Below are 20,671 nucleotides of genomic sequence, written 5' to 3' on the forward strand. Positions count from 1 at the left end.
GTTGATTACCGAATTAGCATATGTCTATTTTAGTTACCACTATCACTATTGGCTTAATGTTTTCCAAGTGTGTTTCTCTGGATTACTAATTTAGGATTTTGCACAAATAACTTTTTTTAGGTTTGCTCTTGTCACATAATGATCTATAGATAGTTCTAAATAATCAGTTCATTTTGTACACTAAAATCAATGGCTTGCTTATTAGAAGCTGGTGTGTAGTAACATGGCTTAGATCTGCATGGTTACAAGGATTGCTAGTCCTAAGAGATTTACTTTCTAAGTGGTTCACATAATGCTGAAGTTTGTTTATTATCATCATCAATTAGCTGCTTTATTACATTAGATTGTGCATTAGATGTTATAAAGTTAAGAGAATTCTTACTCGCATTTACTCTCAGAAAAGCAAAGAGACATTTAATATATAGAACAGCCTTTACAACATACATTTAAAAAAAATCAATAAATCAATATAGTAACAAACAAGAATGTAGAGTATTAGCCAGTTATTCAGGGAATTTTAAGGACTGTCGGGCAAGATCCAGTAATAGACAACAGGCTTACGTATTACAGCTTGGTTCTTTCCATCCAAGAAAATCCAAAAGCAGCCAATTGTGTCTCCTTGTGAAGATAACTAATATTATTCATATATACCAAATTGAAGTATAAACCAACTTTAAAGACAGTTGCCAAAGCAATGTAACTAGTAGGGCAGAAAAAACAAACAAGGTGTTTTAGTCACCACTCGTAACATATAAAACAAAATAAAAACAAACACCACTGAGGATGCCATCTTACTTGGTACCACAAATCTCTGACACCAATAAGTTACAATTTTTGCATTTGAATAAATATTGCACTGATTTTGGTCTATACAGTCCTCTTTAAGGAATATTATAAATTTACTTCACACTCCAGCTACCTGTTCTGGTTCACAACAAGCACATTTAGACAGACCAGACTACCGCAGGCCATCATCACCCTTGCTACAAGCATGTCTGTATAATTCCTAGGCTTGTCCAGGCTTACCGATAGACTTGATCCCTCCGAACATCTATGGTGCTTTTTCCTCACTGAGCTGATGTTGGACAGGTGACCCCAATAACCTGCAGACTAAGTCATTTCTAATTATGAAAAAAATTAGACCTAGGTGCTAAAGTGCATGCTTAAGATTAAAGCCTAATGAAGCAATGAGGACATAATCATCTGCAAACTGCCGAGATGCAACCTTCAGATCCTCAAATGGTTACACAACAAACCTTAGCCGTGTCTTATATGCTATGAAACAATTACAAGTAGGAAAGGAAAAATCCAATTGGTTGAGTTCTATTCTCATTTTGAAAACTTTTGAAAACTTGGTGTATAATACTGGAGCACCTCAGGGAACTGTCCTTCATAATACCAGCGCTTGCCATGTATAGAAATTTTCAGATGACTAAACCATCATAAGCTGTATTAATAATGGAGATGAGTCAAAGTACAGGAAAGTGGTAGAGAACTTTGTCTTGTGGTGCAGGGACAACAACCTGCAACTCAACATCAGCAAGACAAAAGAACTGGAAGTGGATTTTTGACGTGCCAAAAATCTTCTGAGACCAGTTACTATTCAGGAGGAGGACATAGAAGTGGTGCAGAACTACAAGTACCAACACAGCTCAATGTATAAGAAAGGCCAGAGCAGACTGTATTTGCTAAGGCGACTTAGGTGTTTTGATATCTGTAGCAAGCTGCTGGGAATGTTCTACCAGTCCATAGTAGCCAGTGTTGTGTTCTAGGCTGCAGTCTCCTAGGGAAGCAACCTGGGCACAAAAGAAGCACAATACGTGAAAAACAGAAACTATCAAGAAATCCTGCTGCATCAATAGGGCGAACATGGAACATACTGGAAGCCGTTGTGCAAAAGAGGATGCCGTCGTAAAAAAATCCCTCCCTACCCCTCCAGGAGGTGCTCTCTTGGAGTAATTTTAGCCACAGGGTCTTTCCATTACTATTTGCTTAGAACCTCCTGTAAGGTCTTTTTCTGCCAACTGGTATCAGACAGATCGATACTTTCAGCTGATGTACCCATTAAGTTTAACGTTATTTATTTATTTATTAATTGATTAAATGTATTATCTGTTCTGTGAACCTGTACTCTTTTTTATGTTTCAGCTGATGTATGCTTTTGAATTTTCCTATGGGATTAATAAAGTTTATGTAATCTAATCTAAAATATTATGCACAAACTATGCAAACATTAGTTTCACTCCTAAAATACAGTGAACAAATACCATGCATCTGTAACTCTTAAACACAATACTTTTGTATAACATTCCACACAAAATCACAGAATACTGAACTTGACAATAACCATTCTCTAATTCAACAGAGCATACATGGACAAGACCAGAAAATTGTTATGACCCCTCGAATATCCATGTAAGCACAAGAAGATAGTCCACTTCACCATGGCCAGAAAAAAAAGCATAGTTTTGTTTTTCTCTTGGTTTTAAGGACTGTACACTAGAAAGAATCTCCATTGCAATGCCACAACAAAACCTCTGCAAAAAGTTGGCTTCGTAAAAATGTTAAAAATCTCACAACACGCAATTGTTTTTCAAGTTACTAATATTCTAATTTTTGAGGAAAAATCCATAATGTCAAAATACAGGGAATACTTACAGTAAATGTATACAAACAACACTTACCTGCTGATAAAATTCTCTGTTTTTTTGAAGCTGGCTTGAACACAAAGCAGCCCTAAGTGAAAGAGAAATGGTTATTATAAAGTATGGATCTATTATTTGAAATAGAAAAATTAGCATAAGAAATGATCATTTCTTTTCCTTGTGGTATCTAAAGATTTTCACTCCAACCAATCTTACATAGAGAATGAACTGTGTCCATTGTTAATCTTCTAGTTTAATTCTCATTTACTCATATTGGTACCTCCTAAGTGTACTTGTATGTAAATAACCCTGCAGTACAGTATATGCAGAATGCTTTGCCATATAAGAGTTTACAAACAGAACAAAGTGTCTGAAACAAAGTTGATAATGTTCTTAAAACTTCAATTTTTTACAAATTCTAAAATGTTTGGAAAATAAGAAGTAACTTTTTACCCTACTGAGGATTTTAATTAATTATCATCCATCCATTATCCAACCCGCTATATCCTAACTACAGGGTCACAGTGGTCTGCTGGAGTCAATCCCAGCCAACACAGGGTGCAAGGCAGGAAACAAACCCCGGGCAGGGACACACACACCCATACACCAAGCACACACTAGGGACAATTTTAGAATCGCCAATGCATCTAACCTGCATGTCCTTGGACTGTGGGAGGAAACCGGAGTACCCAAAGGAAATCCACGCAGACACGGGGAGAACATGCAAACTCCACACAGGGAGGCCATGGGAAGCGAACCCGGGTCTTCTAACTGCGAGGCAGCAGCGCTACCCACTGCGCCACCGTGCTGCCCTAATTAACTATCAGATAAACCAAATTTAAATAAAGTTCAGATAATTTGTTAACAGTTAATATGTATTGTAAAAACCTATAGTTCAGTCTTTAGTACTACAGTCCCCCACGGGCTGGACACCAAGATCAGGGATCTGGGAATGAGCCCCTTTCTTTGTGGCTGAGTCGAACTTCCTGACTGGTAGACTGAAGGCTGCACCACCTCCAACACCCTGTTCCTTAACATCTGTGCTCCACAAGGTTGCTTTCAATGTTCCTGATGTATACCCACTATACACACAATTGTACAACTACGCACAGCTCCAACACCATGGTGAAATTTGCAGATGACATGCTGATGGTAGGATTGTTTCCAATCAGGAGGAGTCTTCCTATATGGACAAGGTGGAGGCCCTGCTTTGGTGATGTCAATTCAACAACTTGGACGTAAATGTTTCCAAAACCAAGTAAAAGGCTGTGGATTTCAAGGGGAAGCAGCAGAGGAAACACACCCCACTTAGGATTCAAGGGTATCCTGTGCAGACAGCCAGCATCCATAGGTATCTTGGAGTGCATATTTCTGAGAACCTGATATGGGCTAATCACACCTCCACCCTGGTGTAGAAAGTAAGGCAATGTCAGCATCACCTAAGACAAGTGTAGAAATTCAAAATTTCTTCTGCCGTACTAAACGCATTCTTCAGCGTTTTTGTAGGATCTGTGCTTACTGGGTGCATTACTGCCTGATTTGGTAGCTGCAACTTCCAGAAGCAAAACACCCTGCAAAGAGTGGTTTAATGTGCTAAAACGGATCATTAAAACATGGCCAAGTCTGCAGGAAGTCTATATCAATCAGTGCAGATTCAGTACAAAATGGACGACAGCAAAGATATTTCACCCAAGCCATACACTTCTCCAGTGGCTACATTCAGTCTGATACCTCAACAGCTATATGTCCTGGACTCAGAGGCTGAGGGGAAGTTTTTTTCCTCAGGTCATAAGAATTTTAAATTCTGCTTTAACTCTGTCTTTTTTATCATTGTCATTGTATTATGCATCTGTGCTACTAAGGTTTTACAAAATTTATATTATGCTAATTATATAAGTTTATGCAGCATAAGCACTTATATTTACTATACTGCGACTAACGTTTCTGCATTTAACTTGTACATTCCAAGATAGTTATATTTTGTTTAAAGTTCAGTGACAGAGTGGTTTTTGCCTCAGTAACTTTTCACTATTTTTTTTTGTACAATTGTGTATGATTTACAAATAAATAAAAATATTGAATCCTTAAATGTTGAAATGCAACAGAATCATCTTTAACCAGTTTAATACAAATTTGAGTCTCAATGAACATAAGTCTCGGTGGCATTACAACAACATGTATGAGATCAACAGTGGTCTCAAAGAACATTCATGAATTCACACTGAATTAAATAGCTTAATTCGCCCGTTGAATTTATTAAAAAAAAAACGCCGACATTGTGCAACGTGCAAAATCCACTAAAACAGGGACCATTTTTTGGATTCGACCGCTTAACGTCAATGTGTGTGGAGTAGCAGCGCTATGCGCTGCGTCACCACACCACACTGAAAGACACGCGACCGTTCCCTTTAAAATGTGATGCTTCACAGTTGGTATATGTGAAAAACATCTCCGTAAATGTAACCAAATGCACATGCAAATGAAAAAAAATTTGACACTCGCGTAGATGAATATCAAAGCAACAGATAATGCATGGTTTTCACGTACCTTAGACACGGAAGAAGTAGTCATTGAGAAAACCAGAGGCTAAACTTAGGATGAACACCAAGTTGCTACGACCCGAAAGAATAGAAAGAAGTCTGAAGTTTTCCCGGGACTATGACGCAATAGGGTCATAGAGAGCTGATCCGGAGACTAAGCGCTTCTATTGGCTTAAATTCTAATGGCGTCAGGGTCGCAGGTCGCAGTCTGGGCGGAATTAAACGAAATACAAAATGTGTCTTGAGTGCCCTTGTTTAGAATTTCTTTCCTATACTTATTTGCTTTTTTTATCAAAGCCACTAAATACAACGAGAGAATCGTGACTGGGATTGTTTGCATACATGGCGTGTTATTTTAGAAGGGCAATCGCTTCTCAGGTGAAGTTTGTAAAAATACGTCGATATTGTCAGTAAACTGAAGTGGATGAGAACTGAAAGCTATAGAATACGCAAGATATTTGCAAGCCTGTAAATGTATCTATTGTGCGTGCCCTGCTTCCGAGTACAGCAGGACGTGTTTCGTTATCTGTAAACGTACGTTGCGTGCTTTACTTTGAACTAAGAGGTTCACCCTTTGCAACAGTTTACGTGCAGAGGCTTACAAAAATAAGCGTGCATGCAGTTTATGGGATCGTGATGACAGAGCTCAGTCTTTATACACCCGAGTCTTCTTCCTAGTGCCTTCCTGCGTCGTGGAAATAATTGTCAATGTGCAATTCCCGAGTACACTAGAATATATACTTCTTTTAAAACATCTCTCGGAATTCTCATATTGGAATCGCATTGCATACTCTAACAGTGCGTTTGCTGATTTTTATTGTTGCTTTGCTTTAATTGTCAAAATGTCAGTACGTCAAGGAGGTGGCAGCTTTTTAATAAAAAAGGCGTTAATACTTAAATTATGATAAATGCTTAAAGTTATATATAAAAATCGTGATACGTTTTATCAGAGTACACCTTTGTACTTTAAAATTGCATAATAAAATATTGTTTTAAGCACTAAACTGTGATTGAAGTTAAAAACTAAATAAAAGTTAACTTTGACCAAAATAACAAACGTCTGGTGACATTGACCATTACTGTCTTCTTTAACATCCTATACATTTTAATTCATTTAACCTGATTATTTCAAAACAAGGACATTGTGTGTCAGAGCTGGTCTTACCAGCACGAGTGCAAAACGGGAATGAAGCATTGGAGGAAAGGAGGCAAATCCATGAAAGGGTGACCTCATTCATAACAGGCAATGTTAAAATCCATAGTCTGCCTCACCTGTAAATTCTTTTAGAAACCCACACTGACACATGGAGAAGATACAAAATGACATTGTGGGCATGGTCTGAAAACTATGATCTTGGAAATATAAGAAAACAATTTAATGTCTATGTGAAATTACAAACTAAATAAGTAGGATGTAATTATATTATTTTCATCCGGACTGTTCAACAAATATAGGATTGAGGCTGTAAAACATTTTTCACACAGTACACTTTCAAGAAAGAATAACAAATTAGTTAATAAAATTTGAAAAATTGCATGTGATCATTGGTAAAATTAGCAGTAATGAAACTGCAGAGACAGAATGAACTAGGTACATGCTATGCATGTATTTTATCCTTAAATATTATTTATATAAGTAGCTTGCCTACAGATTAATTTACTAAATGAAATATAAAAAGTAAAATGTTTCATGGGCTTAAAATATTGTACCCTTTTGTACCTTAAAAATGCAACAGAAGATTTTTTAGTTTACAAGTTTGATCCAGTCAGTCATGCTAAAGGACTAAGTATGTTTTGAGTTTTTCTGTATGTTAATGGTTACCACAATTTATAGTGTATTCAAAATTTTTTTGTTTAATTTTCTCTTCTAGCTCTCCAAGATTTTGGGACCTGCTGAAGAAAATTTTCTTCCTCTTATAGTGGCTATCCCTGTCTCCAAAAAACAGTAAAGTCTGAACAAGTTACTATTACATCAGATATTTAAAGTTGACATTAACAATGCAGTGTTGCTTTGATCAGTTTGAATTAAGTAGTAACATGGTCTGTTCCAACTTTAAGACAGACAGGGTTTTTTTTAAGTAATAGCAGAAGTTGGGACACCTTTACAAATTGTTTTAACTTGCAAGGCTTAATTTATTTTAATTGGTGCAGAACATCTGTAGATTATAACCTATTTGTTGTTCCCTGAAAAAGGCCCATTTGTAATATTGTAATATCTCCTTTTTTTAAGTTTTTGCTAACCTAAAGCTTAAATTTAAACCTCTGGTAGTTTACTGCTTATCTTTTCACCATTTTAGGTCATTCATTGCATTTCAACTGATTACATTTGAGTAAAAACCAGAGAAACTGGTGTACTAAAACATTTGACTGGAGTGTACTGTATATATATGGGTATAACTAGTCATATATCAATAATCTAGTTTACAGGAATATTTGCTGTTTGTTTATATTGTGTCAATCTCCTTCATTATCTCCAGCCATTCCCCTGACTTCCGTTTATCAGTAAGCTCCCTGGTTGAGAATGGATGGATACAGCCAGACAAAAGTGTCCAAATACAGACTGAGCTGCTGGCAAAACAGGTACACAAAACAGGTGAACGCCTGCTCTCGTTGTAACACTTTGCTGGAGACATGCTCATTTAACATTTACATTTAAAGACATGCTTTTATTCATTCACTGAACTTTTGTATTCTTATACACAGTTGCAGGGGTCTTGAGAGCTTACCAGCAGAACAAGTTGCAAGTCAAGAAATGATCTTGTGTGGAGCACCAATCAGTCATAGGCCAGTCAAGAGCTGATAATCTTTCTGTTCTACATGTCTATGGAATGTAGGAAGAAACAAGCTTACATAGTAAACTAACAGGAATATAGGGAGAATGTGTAATCTTCACAGAAACAGTGTCTAGGTCCTCCGGTCTTGAATAAAGTTTTCTGGAAATGTGATGCATCAGTGCCAACCACAAGTAAAATTAAGGTCAAAGTTTAGGTTATTTTAAAATGATTTTTTTTATATAATTCTGTGTTGTGTTAAACTTTAGTGTGATAGGAACCCTACTGTTTGCAGTTTAGTAAAGCAAGTATGATCATCATAAAATTTAAGTGTCATTTACTGGCCGATTGCCCAACCCATCTGGAAGTTTACTTTCATTTTAGATTTAGTATGGACATAGATGAATTTCTGTTAATCATTACTGTATATCAATCTACCTTGTGTTCTTTTCATTGATCTATCAAGATAGATAGATCTATCTATCGATCTATCTTAGCTGCTTACATATGTATTCTTTGTGTGCTTTTCATTAATACAATACACAAAGTAACAAGTTGAAAGTTTCCTTCTCAGTTTGTCTTGAAGCTGATTTTATGCTAAGAATTTATATTCCATAAATTTGATTAACATGCTAATTTAGACATGCTAATTAACATGCTAAATTTAACTCTTTGATTTAATATTTTTTTTTATCAGTATGCTGCCGCTGGAGTATGTGAATTTCCCCTTGGGATTAATAAAGTATCTATCTATCTATCTATCTATCTATCTATCTATCTATCTATCTATCTATCTATCTATCTATCTATCTATCTATCTATCTATCGGTAAAATTCTTGCATTGTTCAGTTACTGCTGTCATTCTTCTCTTACACATTAAGTAAAAAATGATGGCACTGATTTCTGTAGGACACTTCGCTGGTTAGTTTACTTTCTGTTGTTCTCATTTCGAGGAAAGGTTTTGGTGAATAGCACTGTTCAATTTTGAATAAACAGATGAACTGGAAAATCTTTAGTTTCTTGTGTGATTAGGGTGATGAGAAGGTAACCTCTAAGGGTTGGTTTATATTTCATGCTCAGCACGTGCACATATCATTGCTGCCTCATGTTCCCAGCATTCATATGATGCATCCTCTGAGCACGTCCTCAGAAATTAATGCAGTGCGTGCATGAGTTATAATACCAGCAAAAAATCAGGGGCACAGTGTGTTCAAGTTAGAATGTGATACCAGCAAAAAATCAGGGGCACAGTGTGTTCAAGTTAGAACGTGATATCAGAGTCTTTGTTTACAATCAACATGTGACAGCAAACAGCTTTGCAGATCCTACAGGATCAATGTGCATGCTTTGATGTTTGATGAATGGTTCAATGTGGTGAAGCAAATCATCCAACTTAAAGCTAACATGCAAATGTATTTGTGGTTCTTTTCTTCATGTATTTCTAGAATAGGTAATGTGAGTGTTGCATATTCCCCGTTGTAATAATACGATAGATTTTAGAGGTCTCACATAACATTTTCTGTGCTGTCTTTTTTTTTTTTGCACCTTTGCAACAGCATTAGAATGTACCAAAGCCACAGAGAAGAAAAAAAAATTAGGGACACAGTGAAGGAAAAAAAGGTCCAATTCGTTATTAAAGTGGAAATTTTGACTTTAATCATGTAGTTTATTTTGTCCTTAAAGTACAACGTCATAAATGTCATCTTGAAATGAACCCAGTTGTTAATCACTATGTGCTTCTGGAACTTCCTTCTGCCCTGACAGCAGCAGCAGGCAGCGAGTGAGTCACAGAACACTGTAAATGTATGATATACCAGCTCTCTGCAAATTTAGAATCCTTAGATTTTTACTTGATATCACTTTCATGATGAAATGTGTTAAAGCATGTATGTTAAATTTTTCAGATAAATCATTAACTCCATTTAAATAATTAACACTGTTAATAATTACACATGTGGGGGCAGCAAAGTGGCGGAGCGGTAGCATTGCTGCCTCACATTAGGGAGTCACATCCCTGGTGTTTCCTGCGTGGAGTTTGCATGTTTTTATGGTGGGTTTCTACAGTGTGCTCCGGTTCCTTCCAAGGACATACAAGTTTGGGGAGTTGGTGATGCTAAAATGACACTAATGTATGTGTGTGCTTGTATTCATTCACCTTGTGATGAGCTAATGCCCCGTCTAAGGATTGTTTCTGCCTTGCATACGATGCTTGCTGGAATGGGTGTGTTCCTGGATTGATGGATGTAATCATTAATCATTCATCCTCTTCATTGATATTCTGGCAAGGTGTCCTGGGAACTTAATGGATGTTTTGGGCATTTCACAGCACAGCAAAGCCGAACATTGTTTTCTCACCATAATGATATCTCGCGCTGCCACCTTATGGAACCCCCTAGATTTGGATTGAGTATGCACACAAGTATAAGCAATACACTGCTTGCGTTGCAGTAGCGTTGGAAGGTGTACGTGTCTCGTGAAGTATAAACCCGTCCTAAGAATTGAAATGGTTTGTGAATCTTATATATATTCTTATTTATGCAAATTAATGTTACTGAACTTGTCTGTGTTGTAAACAAATAAATATGTGAATGTATTTTTGCATAGGGTACCTTATAACTCATGCATAAAGGCTTTATAATATTTATTAAGCAACATGCCATATACAATTTGTCAATGTATTTTGATCATTTTTGTTTCATAGCTGAAATGTGACTCTTTGCTTGATGAAATACACTTGAATCAGGGTGGAATCCACTTTAAATTCAACAGGAAAGTGTTGGCTGAAGTAAGTTCTATGGCTACTATCAGAAAGAATGTTATCTTTTTTCCTTTTTCAATGTGGGTCATAATTTCAAGTGGTTCTTTTCAACTCAACTCTTTTCACACTTTATTCTTGTCATTCTGCAGTCTGAAATTGATAGAATATTGTAAGATGGGCACAGTGCAACACATTACATAATAGTAGATTACCTAGTGTCAGTTCTTTATGTAGTTTATTGTTAGCATAACAGAATATATCATCTAAGTACTTAAATAATATTAAAAGTGAGTACTGTATGTTTGCAGTGAAAAATGAAAAGCATTTTTCAGTTTTTGTATAATTGGACTCAGTGTATGGTATAGTTTGTTATGATGAGCATGTGAAAGCTGTTTGTATTTAGCATAAGAAGACAGCTGAAGTATATTTCAATTTTGTAGAGAGTTCTTCAGCAAGTCTTGAAAGACGGACCTTACTTTGGAGTCAAAAGTCAACTTTTCAGTGTGTGCAAAAAGAAGAAGGTTGTGGTGGAATTCAGGTATGTGCCTTGTGTAATCATTGTAAATTAAACAGAACGTGATATAATATTTTCATGCCTCCTTAGTACAATTTAAAACTGTTGGTGTCACATCATGCACAAGGCAGACACGAACCCTGGACAGGGTATCAGTTCATTTCTGTTTTTTATTTAAGCCTTTTTGAAGAAGGAAAAAAAGTAATAAATACGTTACTATTCCTGTTTCAAAAATGTATCAAACAAAAACCAGTCTAAATGAGATGATGCAAAATGATAGATAATCTTAATGTATACATCTTTCGGTAATATTGTTACATGTCACATGCTGTGGCTTTTTTCTTGCATGTTATATGAACCAGTACTAGCTTAATTGGTTTGTAACTAATGTTTTTATTAGACTAAATATAAATAAAATAATTAAACATTCCATATATAAAATAGCTCCAGTAAATAATATAAAATGGCCAGAAAATTCAAATGTCTTTGTACCACTGGTTCTTGGATTATAAGTAATATAATAGTTTGAAAAACCTGTTAAGAAGAAATTGAATTCAGTTTGCCTGTAAGGCTAATAAAGGGACAAAAAAAAGACTTTATGTTATTTCACATTTCATACAATATGATAATCTAATTGTGAAAATATCCAAAATTAACATTATATGTATTAATTTATCCATCACAGAACCAATGATAATAAAATGTCACATATTTGAAAACATAAAATTTAATAGTAACACCATCCTGTTTCTCTTTCTTATTTGGCTGTGGCATGTGACAGAAGTTGCAGTAACAGCATACAGTTGAGGTGATGTTAGTTGACTTTGAAGCCATTACATATTGGAATTTTCTGTCTAAAAGAAAACGTGCATACAGTAGGAATAGGCAAAATACTGAATGTGCATGCTTTTTAATAATTCAACATTAATTAATTCATTAAGTCAACATTAAGTTGAATCAAGAAATAAACTTTTTCTGTAGCACTATTTTCAGGATACAGAGATTTTATAAAGAAAATTGGTGTGTTTGCATGTAATGCAATGTTTGCATTTTCAGTGGCTGATGTATTATAATTTATTCATAACAATTATGAAATTATGCATCCCCTTTGAGACTATTTAGTGATAAAGTGTAAGCAAATTTAGTTTTATTCTATTATATGCAAACAGTATCCCTTAGCCTTATCTCTGGAACTTCTACCAGTGTGCTCCTAGCATAGTCGGTGGATTTAAAGTGAAGAATAGATCATTTCTTCCTCAACCTTTGAAATTTGTTCATAGTGATTACATGTGTGAATGACACCTTTTCTAAGCTCCCATATAATTTAAGTAATGTTATCAAATTGTGAATATTTTGTAATGATTTTCTACACCATATGTCTGTTTTAACTAGTACATGTGTTTAAACTGCAATTATGTCAAATGTGCTGAAAGTATTACTAGTTCAGTACATTGTGAATAATAAAAGTTATGCTGCCATTAAGCACATTTAATAGAAACATTTCATTGCAGAAGTTGATTTTTGTCTGAAATCTAAACTTTCTTTAAATTTTCATAAAGAAAAAGTACACATTGAAGTACACAGTGCGGACAGGCATTGACTTTAAGTTGCAACAAAAATGCATTGACAAGGCTTACCCTTTGCCAGTGCAGATTTAAATCTTTCCTTTTATTGTAAAAGTCATTAGCACTTGTTCAAAACTGGCCTCTGCTAAACATTATCAACTTTCTAATTAGTTGTTTTCTTCCAGTGCCAGTTTCTTTACAGGAGGTACACAGATGTTTCATTTAGCGTGTCACTTTAATTCAGTTTGTTCCATTAACTTGTCACAATGCTATGATATCAAGACAATGGAAAAACAGGTCAAACAGGCCTCAATATAATCCATACACCCATACTAGGACCTTTGATCTGCCTGGAAACAGGCTTCACTCAAGGGAGTCTGGCCCCAAATTCAGATGGCAGACTTCAAGGCATGCACAGGTTAAAAGTGGGGCTCAAGCTTTAAAATATCACAAAATTACTTTAAATACTCAAAAATGCCCTTCAAGGGAGAGGATATCAGGGAACATTTGTGTTAATTAAACACAGCAAAATGATAATGTTAACAATGAAGTAAAAAAACTTAAACAAGAAAACAACAAAATTGGCAAAACATGGGAAGAAAAGGTATACCAAAGCTATAAGGATTTGCCTAAAAAGCTAACAAGAGTCCAGTCCATACTCCAGTGAGTAGTAACCAAAAACAAAGGGAAATTCCACAATAATCAGAGAAATCAAACAAAGTACTCATATAAATATCTGCAATCCACAACATTCAGTGAAGCTCTAAGGGATGCTGTCCTCAACAGTGATATTGTGATGATCCCAATTTTTGGGGTTCCATTCACAAAACACAAAGGGTGTATTCAAGAGACACGTATAGTTTAATGCATAACAAGTAACTAAAGTTTAAATAAAATACTAACAACAAAATTTATACAATAACAAACATATTAAAATAATACTTGAAACTTAAAAAGAAACAACAATAAAAGAAACAACATATATATTCCAGGAAACAAAGCCCATCTGTAGATTCCCCACTTGTTGTTGCAGATGTTATATCTGATCTTTCAGCTGCTGGAAAGAAAAGCATAAGAAATTTTGCCCCCCCAGCCCCCCATTGATGGAAATCTGCAAATGTGGAGTTCAGGAAGATTATTTTTTAGAAGTAACTGGAAGGACCTTCCTTTCTGTATGGAAATTGTTTCAGATTATATCAAATCTTTCTTAGGTATGTTTTGTTTAAAAGACTGTAGATTTCTGTGCAGGGGAAATTTATATTGCATGGACCGGAAAGGGAGTACACAATATGAGATTGTTTTCAGGTCTCATCAGGCTGGATTTCATCTTGCCTGGGAATAGGAGCTGAAGAATTACTGTATTGGAAGTGTAACTTGTATTTTTGTTGTCATTTCACATTATTTACCTGACTAACTTGATTATGAAAAAGTCCACGGAATCCCATTATGGTGATCCACTGCTAAGTCAATGAGCAGAAAACACATAGAACTTATTTTGAAATATAGAGAAAAAAAAAAAAATCTTATCTAGCATGTTTTTTTTTCATTTTCCCACCTGTGCCCATGCTGTGTATGGTGGTGGCGGCCACTGTTGCTACTATGTGATTTTCACTGTCAGGAAATGTAACAACATTGGACAGTTGGTATAGAACCAGATTATTAAACACACAGTCCCCCACAATATTTTTTATGGAGAACAAGCGTTGGTAATAAGAAGTGTATTTGCCTGTTAATCATTTTTTAAAATTAAATTCGTGCCTAAAACAAGTACATTCATTTTCCCTTTAACAGGAAGCACACTAGCATTTCATGTCTTTTCAATCTGAAGGATGTAACTTCAAAGTAGACAGAAGTTGATGTGGCTACTTGATGAAAATAATGAGAAAATGGTAAAATTCTTAATTTCAGATGAACATAGGACATTTAAATAACATGAGAAGAAGAATTTGTATTCAATTCAATAAACAGTAAACCTCTGTGCCTGCTTTCTCAGAGAAGTATAACTGTGCCAAAATGCACAAATATCTGGCGTATCTATGAAATAATGTCAAAATTATATCCTCCTCAAAGCAATTTGAGAAAGGGTAAAATCTGCTCGCTTCTATATAACCTTTGTGGTTAGTAAAATTTAGTATGACACAAAATAAAAGAGAGTGTTCCATCAAGGAAGCATTATATAAAATTTTGTGGAATGTTATGAAGAGCCACAGGCCATTTACTAAAGGTGAGCTTATTAAGAAATGTTTTTTGGAGTCTAGTGAATCTCTTTTTACTGATTTTAAAAGCAACGATGATATTGTTGGGCAGATATCAAAAATGTAACGGTTAGATTAAGAACTTCTCTATTGCTTCACAACTTTCTTCTCTCAGTGAATTAGTCGATTACTACAACAATGGGCTCCAGAACATCGTTGAGACTGATGCCCCAGTTAAATCACAAGTGGTCTCTTTTGTAAAATCTGCCTTGTGGTTTACAAGTGAGATTTGACAGATGAAAGCAGCTTTGCGAGCCCTCAAGCGGCATTTTGTTGCCAGCTTTGCGAGCGCTCAAGCGGCGTATTGTTGCCAGCTTTGCGAGCCCTCAAGCGGCGTTTTGTTGCAACCAGTTTAACGGTCCATAAACTAGCCTATCGGGAACACCAAAAAAATCTACTCCAGAGCACTGACCACTGCCAGATCTCGATACTATTCAAATTTAATCAACAACAGTCCTGGACACTCCAAACAACTTTTTTCCGTGATAAATCATTTACTCAGTCCTCATACCTACGCCTGTAATAATTTCACAGAGGAGCAGTGCAGTAATTTTATTGAATATTTCACCTGTAAAGTAGTCATCATCCGCTCCTCATTGTCTGTCTCCAGCCCACCATCGCTGGATGTTTCTACACCAAAGCTAATGGGCTGCCTTTCCCAGTTCCTCTGTACCACAGTTAAAGAAGTTGAGGGCATCATATAGAGGATGAGGTCTTCAGCGTGTTCATTGGACCCTTTTCCTACTCCTCTGGTAAAAGCTAATGTATCAGATATAAGCCCTCTTATTGCTGATATCATTAATCACTCTCTACAGAGCGGCTTAGTCCCACTGGCCTTGAAAACTGCAAAAATTAGACGTCACTTAAAAAAAATCCTCTTTGGATCCTGAAGTGATAGCAAACTATTGTCCGATCTCCAACCTTCCATTTTTGTCTAAGGTTTTGGAAAAGGTTGTTTTGGTCCAGCTTCAGGATCACCTCAAAAAATTCAATCTGTTTGAAAAAATTCAATCTGGTGTCCGAACTTCTCACACTACAGAGACAGCCCTGGTCAGAGTCACCAACGACCTCCTGATGGCTGCTGACCAGGGCTCTTCATTACTCCTTATCCTCCTGGACCTCACAGCTGCATTTGATAGGGTAGATCATAATGTTCTCCTTCATCGTCTTCACTATATAATTGGACTTTCTGGCATTGTTTTGGAGTGGTTTGAGTCCTGTCTTACAGATGGGGCTGAGTATGTGGCCTTGGGGGATGCTAAATATTGTACCCACACTGTCACCTGATGGGTCCCACAAGGATTAGTCCTTGGGCCAAACCTTTTTAATATCTATATGCTACCCCTGGGTCACATCATCTGCAAGCATGGAGTTTCATTCCATTGCTATGCCGATGATACGCCGCTCTATGTGAGAATGAATTTGACTTCTTTTACACCTCCATCAACTCTTTCCTCTTGTTTGGATGAGATTGAGGCCTGGATGTCCAAGAACTTCCTCAAGCTGAACAGCACTAAAACTGAAGCTCTTTTAATTGGCACCCCCCCAATCAACTTTGTTCCTCTGTAAATTGTATTTCCTTTTCTGATCTTACCATTACCCTCTCCCTTTCTGTTACAAATCTGGGTGTCAAGTTAGACTGAAAGATGAAAGCTGGTTCATACCTTTGTCTCATCCAGGTTGGATTATTGTAATTCACTCCTCATCGGGATCCCCAGCAAGAGCCTTCAAAAGCTCCAACAAATTCAAAATAGTGCTGCAAGAATCCTGATGAGGGTGCGGAAATATGAACACATTTCACCAATTCTACGGTCACTTCATTTGCTCCCTATTCACCTCTGTATTGAATACAAACTGTTTGTTTACTCACCAGTGTATCCATGGAAATGCTCCACAATATCTTAAGGAACTCCTTATATTATAATCTACTACAAGAAACCTCCGTTTTGCAAATACCTACCGCCTTCATCCCCCTGTGACCAAACTTTGTACAATGGGTGACCAAGCTATTGCAGCCGCTGCTCCACGGCTCTGGAATGCCCTTCCAGAGAGCCTGAGAACACAGCAGATTGTGGGCTGTTTTAAAAAACAGTTAAATACTTTTCTATTTAGGAAAGCTTATTAACAAAAATTGTACTAATTATTGTTGTTTTATCTCTGTTTTTATCTTGCTTTGCCTTTGTTTAAACTTTTTTATGTAGCACTTTGAAATTTACTACTAATGTAAAGTACCCGGGGCAGCACGGTGGCGCAGTGGTAGCGCTGCTGCCTCGCAGTTAGGAGACCCTCCCTGCGTGGAATTTGCATGTTCTCCCCATGTCTGCGTGGGTTTCCTCCGGGTGCTCCGGTTTCCTCCCACAATCCAAAGACATGCAGGTTAGGTGGATTGGCAATTCTACATTGGCCCTAGTGTGTGCTTGGTGTGTGGGTGTGTTTGTGTGTGTCCTGCGGTGGGTTGGCACCCTGCCCAGGATTGGTTCCTGCCTTGTGCCCTGTGTTGGCTGGGATTGGCTCCAGCAGACCCCCGTGACCCTGTGTTCGGATTCAGCGGGTTAGACAATGGATGGATGTAAAGTACCCTATAAATAAAATACATTATTATTATTAGATTCTATAGAAGTCGAAGGCAGACAAAAGGGATTGGTAATAAACATCTTGATTGTAGTATATTTAGTTTTCATTTTTATTAATGGAACAACAACAAGGCAGTATTAAAATATAGCATATTTTTTCATTATGTGGAGACATTTAAATAAGCAAAAGAGGACTGTATAAAAAAATAATAGAGCTAAGCTATAGTAAAGTTTCAATAGCTTACTTAATTATATTAAGCTACATTTTTAACTTTTCTATTGTTTCCAAGTAGAAGTTATTTATTTAATATTGTTTTATCTAGTGATAGATAATAATTGCAAGCAAATCTTGAGTGAGTTCAACTTTAAATAAAGTGCTAATTGTTGTAGATTGTCGTAGTTTCTTTAGAGTTTGTGATGAAGTTTTATAGGTTTCTGATACTTACCACAAAGATAACAATAATAGTAATATTTTAAGTTGAAGGAGAAGAAGTAAAATGAAAACATAATAAGGTAGTTTATTTCACTAAACTGCAAGTAATTGTTGCCACTTCACAAACAAAATCAAGAATAATACTTTAATAAGCATCAAGATGGAAAAACCAAGGGTCACACACAGAATGAGAATAAAGCTTGAAAACATGCGTATTTGTTTAACAATGATTGATTCACAACTATACTTTTAGAAGAATCACTTTCCCACTGTTATAGCCACAGGAAATGTCTTGTAAAATAACAACTACTGAAACTAGGCATAGCTACTGTTGCACTATTTTTTAGGTTGCCCATGTTCCCAATTGTCTTCCAGTGTTGCGTGATGTGCCTCTGTCTGTAATTTCTCCCCATATCTTATGCAAGGCTTTGTCTTATGCCCAGCGAATCTTCTTGAACCTTCCTGGGTTTATTAAGTATAACAGATTGTTCCAGGGGATTGTGGAATGTAGAGTATAGCATAACATTGTGATATTTTGCTGTCAATCACCGATCCAGCCCCATTTATCTTCAGGGTAATATACTGGCTATTAATATACAGTAATTATGACCACCTGTGTGTTAATACTGTGGTATTGCTTGCAATTCACATATGCAGCCAACATGCTGTAATCAGTGCATGCTCCCAACCTCTCACATTTGCCATGCTCATTCACATTTGGGGCAATGAACTTTAAGTGCATGCCAGTATACATGAATGGAGCTTGCTTTAACATTACCTTTAGTGGAAAAATGTTTAAATCTGTCACCTCGTGCATTTTAGGGCATTCATAATTTAGTACAAAATTCGAGAAATGGTTTGTTGTGACATATCTAAATCTTCTTCTTGTAGATGGAGTGTTCACATAATGTACAAAATTTGGTATGAGTATTATCCCACCTCTGTCAAATAAGTATTTTTAAGTTAGTTGTTATTATGTGTTTCCAAAGCATTCAGCTTTTCCTGGTATATTCATACAAATCTCTGTCTGATCAGTATCTTCAGGCAGCTCCTAGCAAGTTATGCCAGCTCACGAGCTCTTCTAAACCCTGGTGAAGTTAGTAGTAGTTTCCTTATTTAGGAAAAGTGATAAAATGTTTTTGTTCTTCTTCTGCAAATGTGCATTTCTATGTGATTTTTGAGCCAGTTACATCTGTTTTCCAGCTCTGAGGCACTTGATAAATATAGGCACTGATATAATTTCCACTCTTTCCAGTCAACTCTCCTTTAGGTCTCTTGAGAATATATCACTCCAGAACAGGAATCAGATGTCTTTTGACCAGAGCACATTGATTACCTATTGTGCTATTTTTTATGTACAGATAATTTTTCTTTTGATATTTTTTCATCTCTTTCAAGTTTGGAGATTAAATAAAGCTTCATCTTTGGGACCCCAGTGCTTTTCATTTTTCTGTTTGCTGTATTTTCAATGGCCACTGCGGCAATAAAAATGTACTAGTAGATTAAATCAAAGTCAAAACATTTGCAAAGGTCAAAAACCAAATAGTCTAACAATCATATGTGATTAAACCCAATGCATAATCAAAAGATAAATTCCTTTGTATAAAAGTCATGAACCCAGATTTCAAAGAGATATGCACTAGCAAATGGTTTTGAGAATTTATCTACAAAACTTGGACAAAAGCTGCTTATATTCCTTACCAAGAATGACATCATACAGTTTCAGGAGTCACAACCCTAACAGCAGACAATTGTGTCCTAAAGATGTGAGTGCAAAATGGCGGTGCTCACAAAAACAAGATGGTGTCATGGTAAAAAAAAAAAAAATGATAAAGATAAACTAAAGCTAAATGTCACAACATAAAATGCAGCATCATGACCAAAGTATAAAACTGTATTCAACATCATTCAAAACCTTATAAAGAAAACTACAGACATTCAGAGAAATAAAATTGTTAAAAAAATGAAAAAATGCAATTAATAATTTGCAAGCATTCACAACATTCTTTTGTCTCCCCTTTTTGTAGTTAAATTTTTTTGGTCAATTATTCATTTTCAATATTTTTTCCAATAGCACCTAGCTCACTGCACTTACATCACTTTGGCAACTCTTTAATTACCAAAGTTCAGCTGGATTCAGATTTTAAAGTAACTTTTCTGAGAATACATTCAGAACCTGAGAGGAGTAAAGTCAGGGAAAGCCTCCTGAGAGTAGATTGTTATAAAAACAACTGATGTCCCAGTTTCGGTTTCTTCTGTATACTGTTATGGTTCAATGTGACAATATGTTTTTTGGGTCATGAATGATGCATAGAAATCCATAGTTGTAGTGGTATTATCTGAATCTCAGGAGCTGCTGTGTTAGATTGATTTGCCATGCCAACATACATATTAGGTTGATATGTCACTGAATTTAAGTGTGACACCAATATAACTAGCTAAACATCAGCTTTAGTAATAGTTGTCCCTAATAATTAATTGATAACTGCTATAGTTGTTTATTATAATTTCATTTTTTTATTTTGTCATTTAATATTTTTGAAATATAGGGAATGCACTAGTATTGCAGTAAATACAATGTTTATTTTAATTATATTGTTATTCAGTATAACATAA

General features: G+C 35.9%; 2 protein-coding genes across 4 annotated transcripts in view; one reads left to right on the forward strand and one right to left on the reverse strand.

The window, feature by feature from the left end:
• orc3 (origin recognition complex, subunit 3) overlaps positions 1–5,313 on the reverse strand; it is a 120,898-nt gene extending 115,585 nt beyond the window's left edge. Inside the window, exons 1-2 of the mRNA XM_039748007.1 lie at positions 5,193–5,313; positions 2,685–2,736 (exon numbers count right to left, since the gene is read on the reverse strand). Coding sequence (XP_039603941.1) covers positions 2,685–2,736; positions 5,193–5,216 — 76 coding nt within the window. The 5' untranslated portion in view covers positions 5,217–5,313. The remainder of the gene's footprint in view (positions 1–2,684; positions 2,737–5,192) is intronic.
• A 57-nt stretch (positions 5,314–5,370) lies between these two features.
• The window catches only part of rars2 (arginyl-tRNA synthetase 2, mitochondrial), a 103,200-nt gene continuing 87,899 nt past the window's right edge, over positions 5,371–20,671 (forward strand). The window contains exons 1-5 of one of the 3 annotated variants that reach the window (XM_039748008.1): positions 5,371–5,563; positions 7,057–7,130; positions 7,663–7,765; positions 10,659–10,742; positions 11,156–11,253. In XM_039748008.1, coding sequence (XP_039603942.1) covers positions 5,528–5,563; positions 7,057–7,130; positions 7,663–7,765; positions 10,659–10,742; positions 11,156–11,253 — 395 coding nt within the window. In that variant the 5' untranslated portion in view covers positions 5,371–5,527. Of the gene's footprint in view, positions 5,564–6,884; positions 6,973–7,056; positions 7,131–7,662; positions 7,779–10,137; positions 10,464–10,658; positions 10,743–11,155; positions 11,254–20,671 lie in introns of those variants that run through there. The other 2 variants (XM_039748009.1, XM_039748010.1) reach the window with 2 other exon arrangements.

Source organism: Polypterus senegalus, chromosome 3 (genome assembly GCF_016835505.1).
Source record: "Polypterus senegalus isolate Bchr_013 chromosome 3, ASM1683550v1, whole genome shotgun sequence".
NCBI classification, from domain to species: Eukaryota; Metazoa; Chordata; class Cladistia; order Polypteriformes; family Polypteridae; genus Polypterus; species Polypterus senegalus.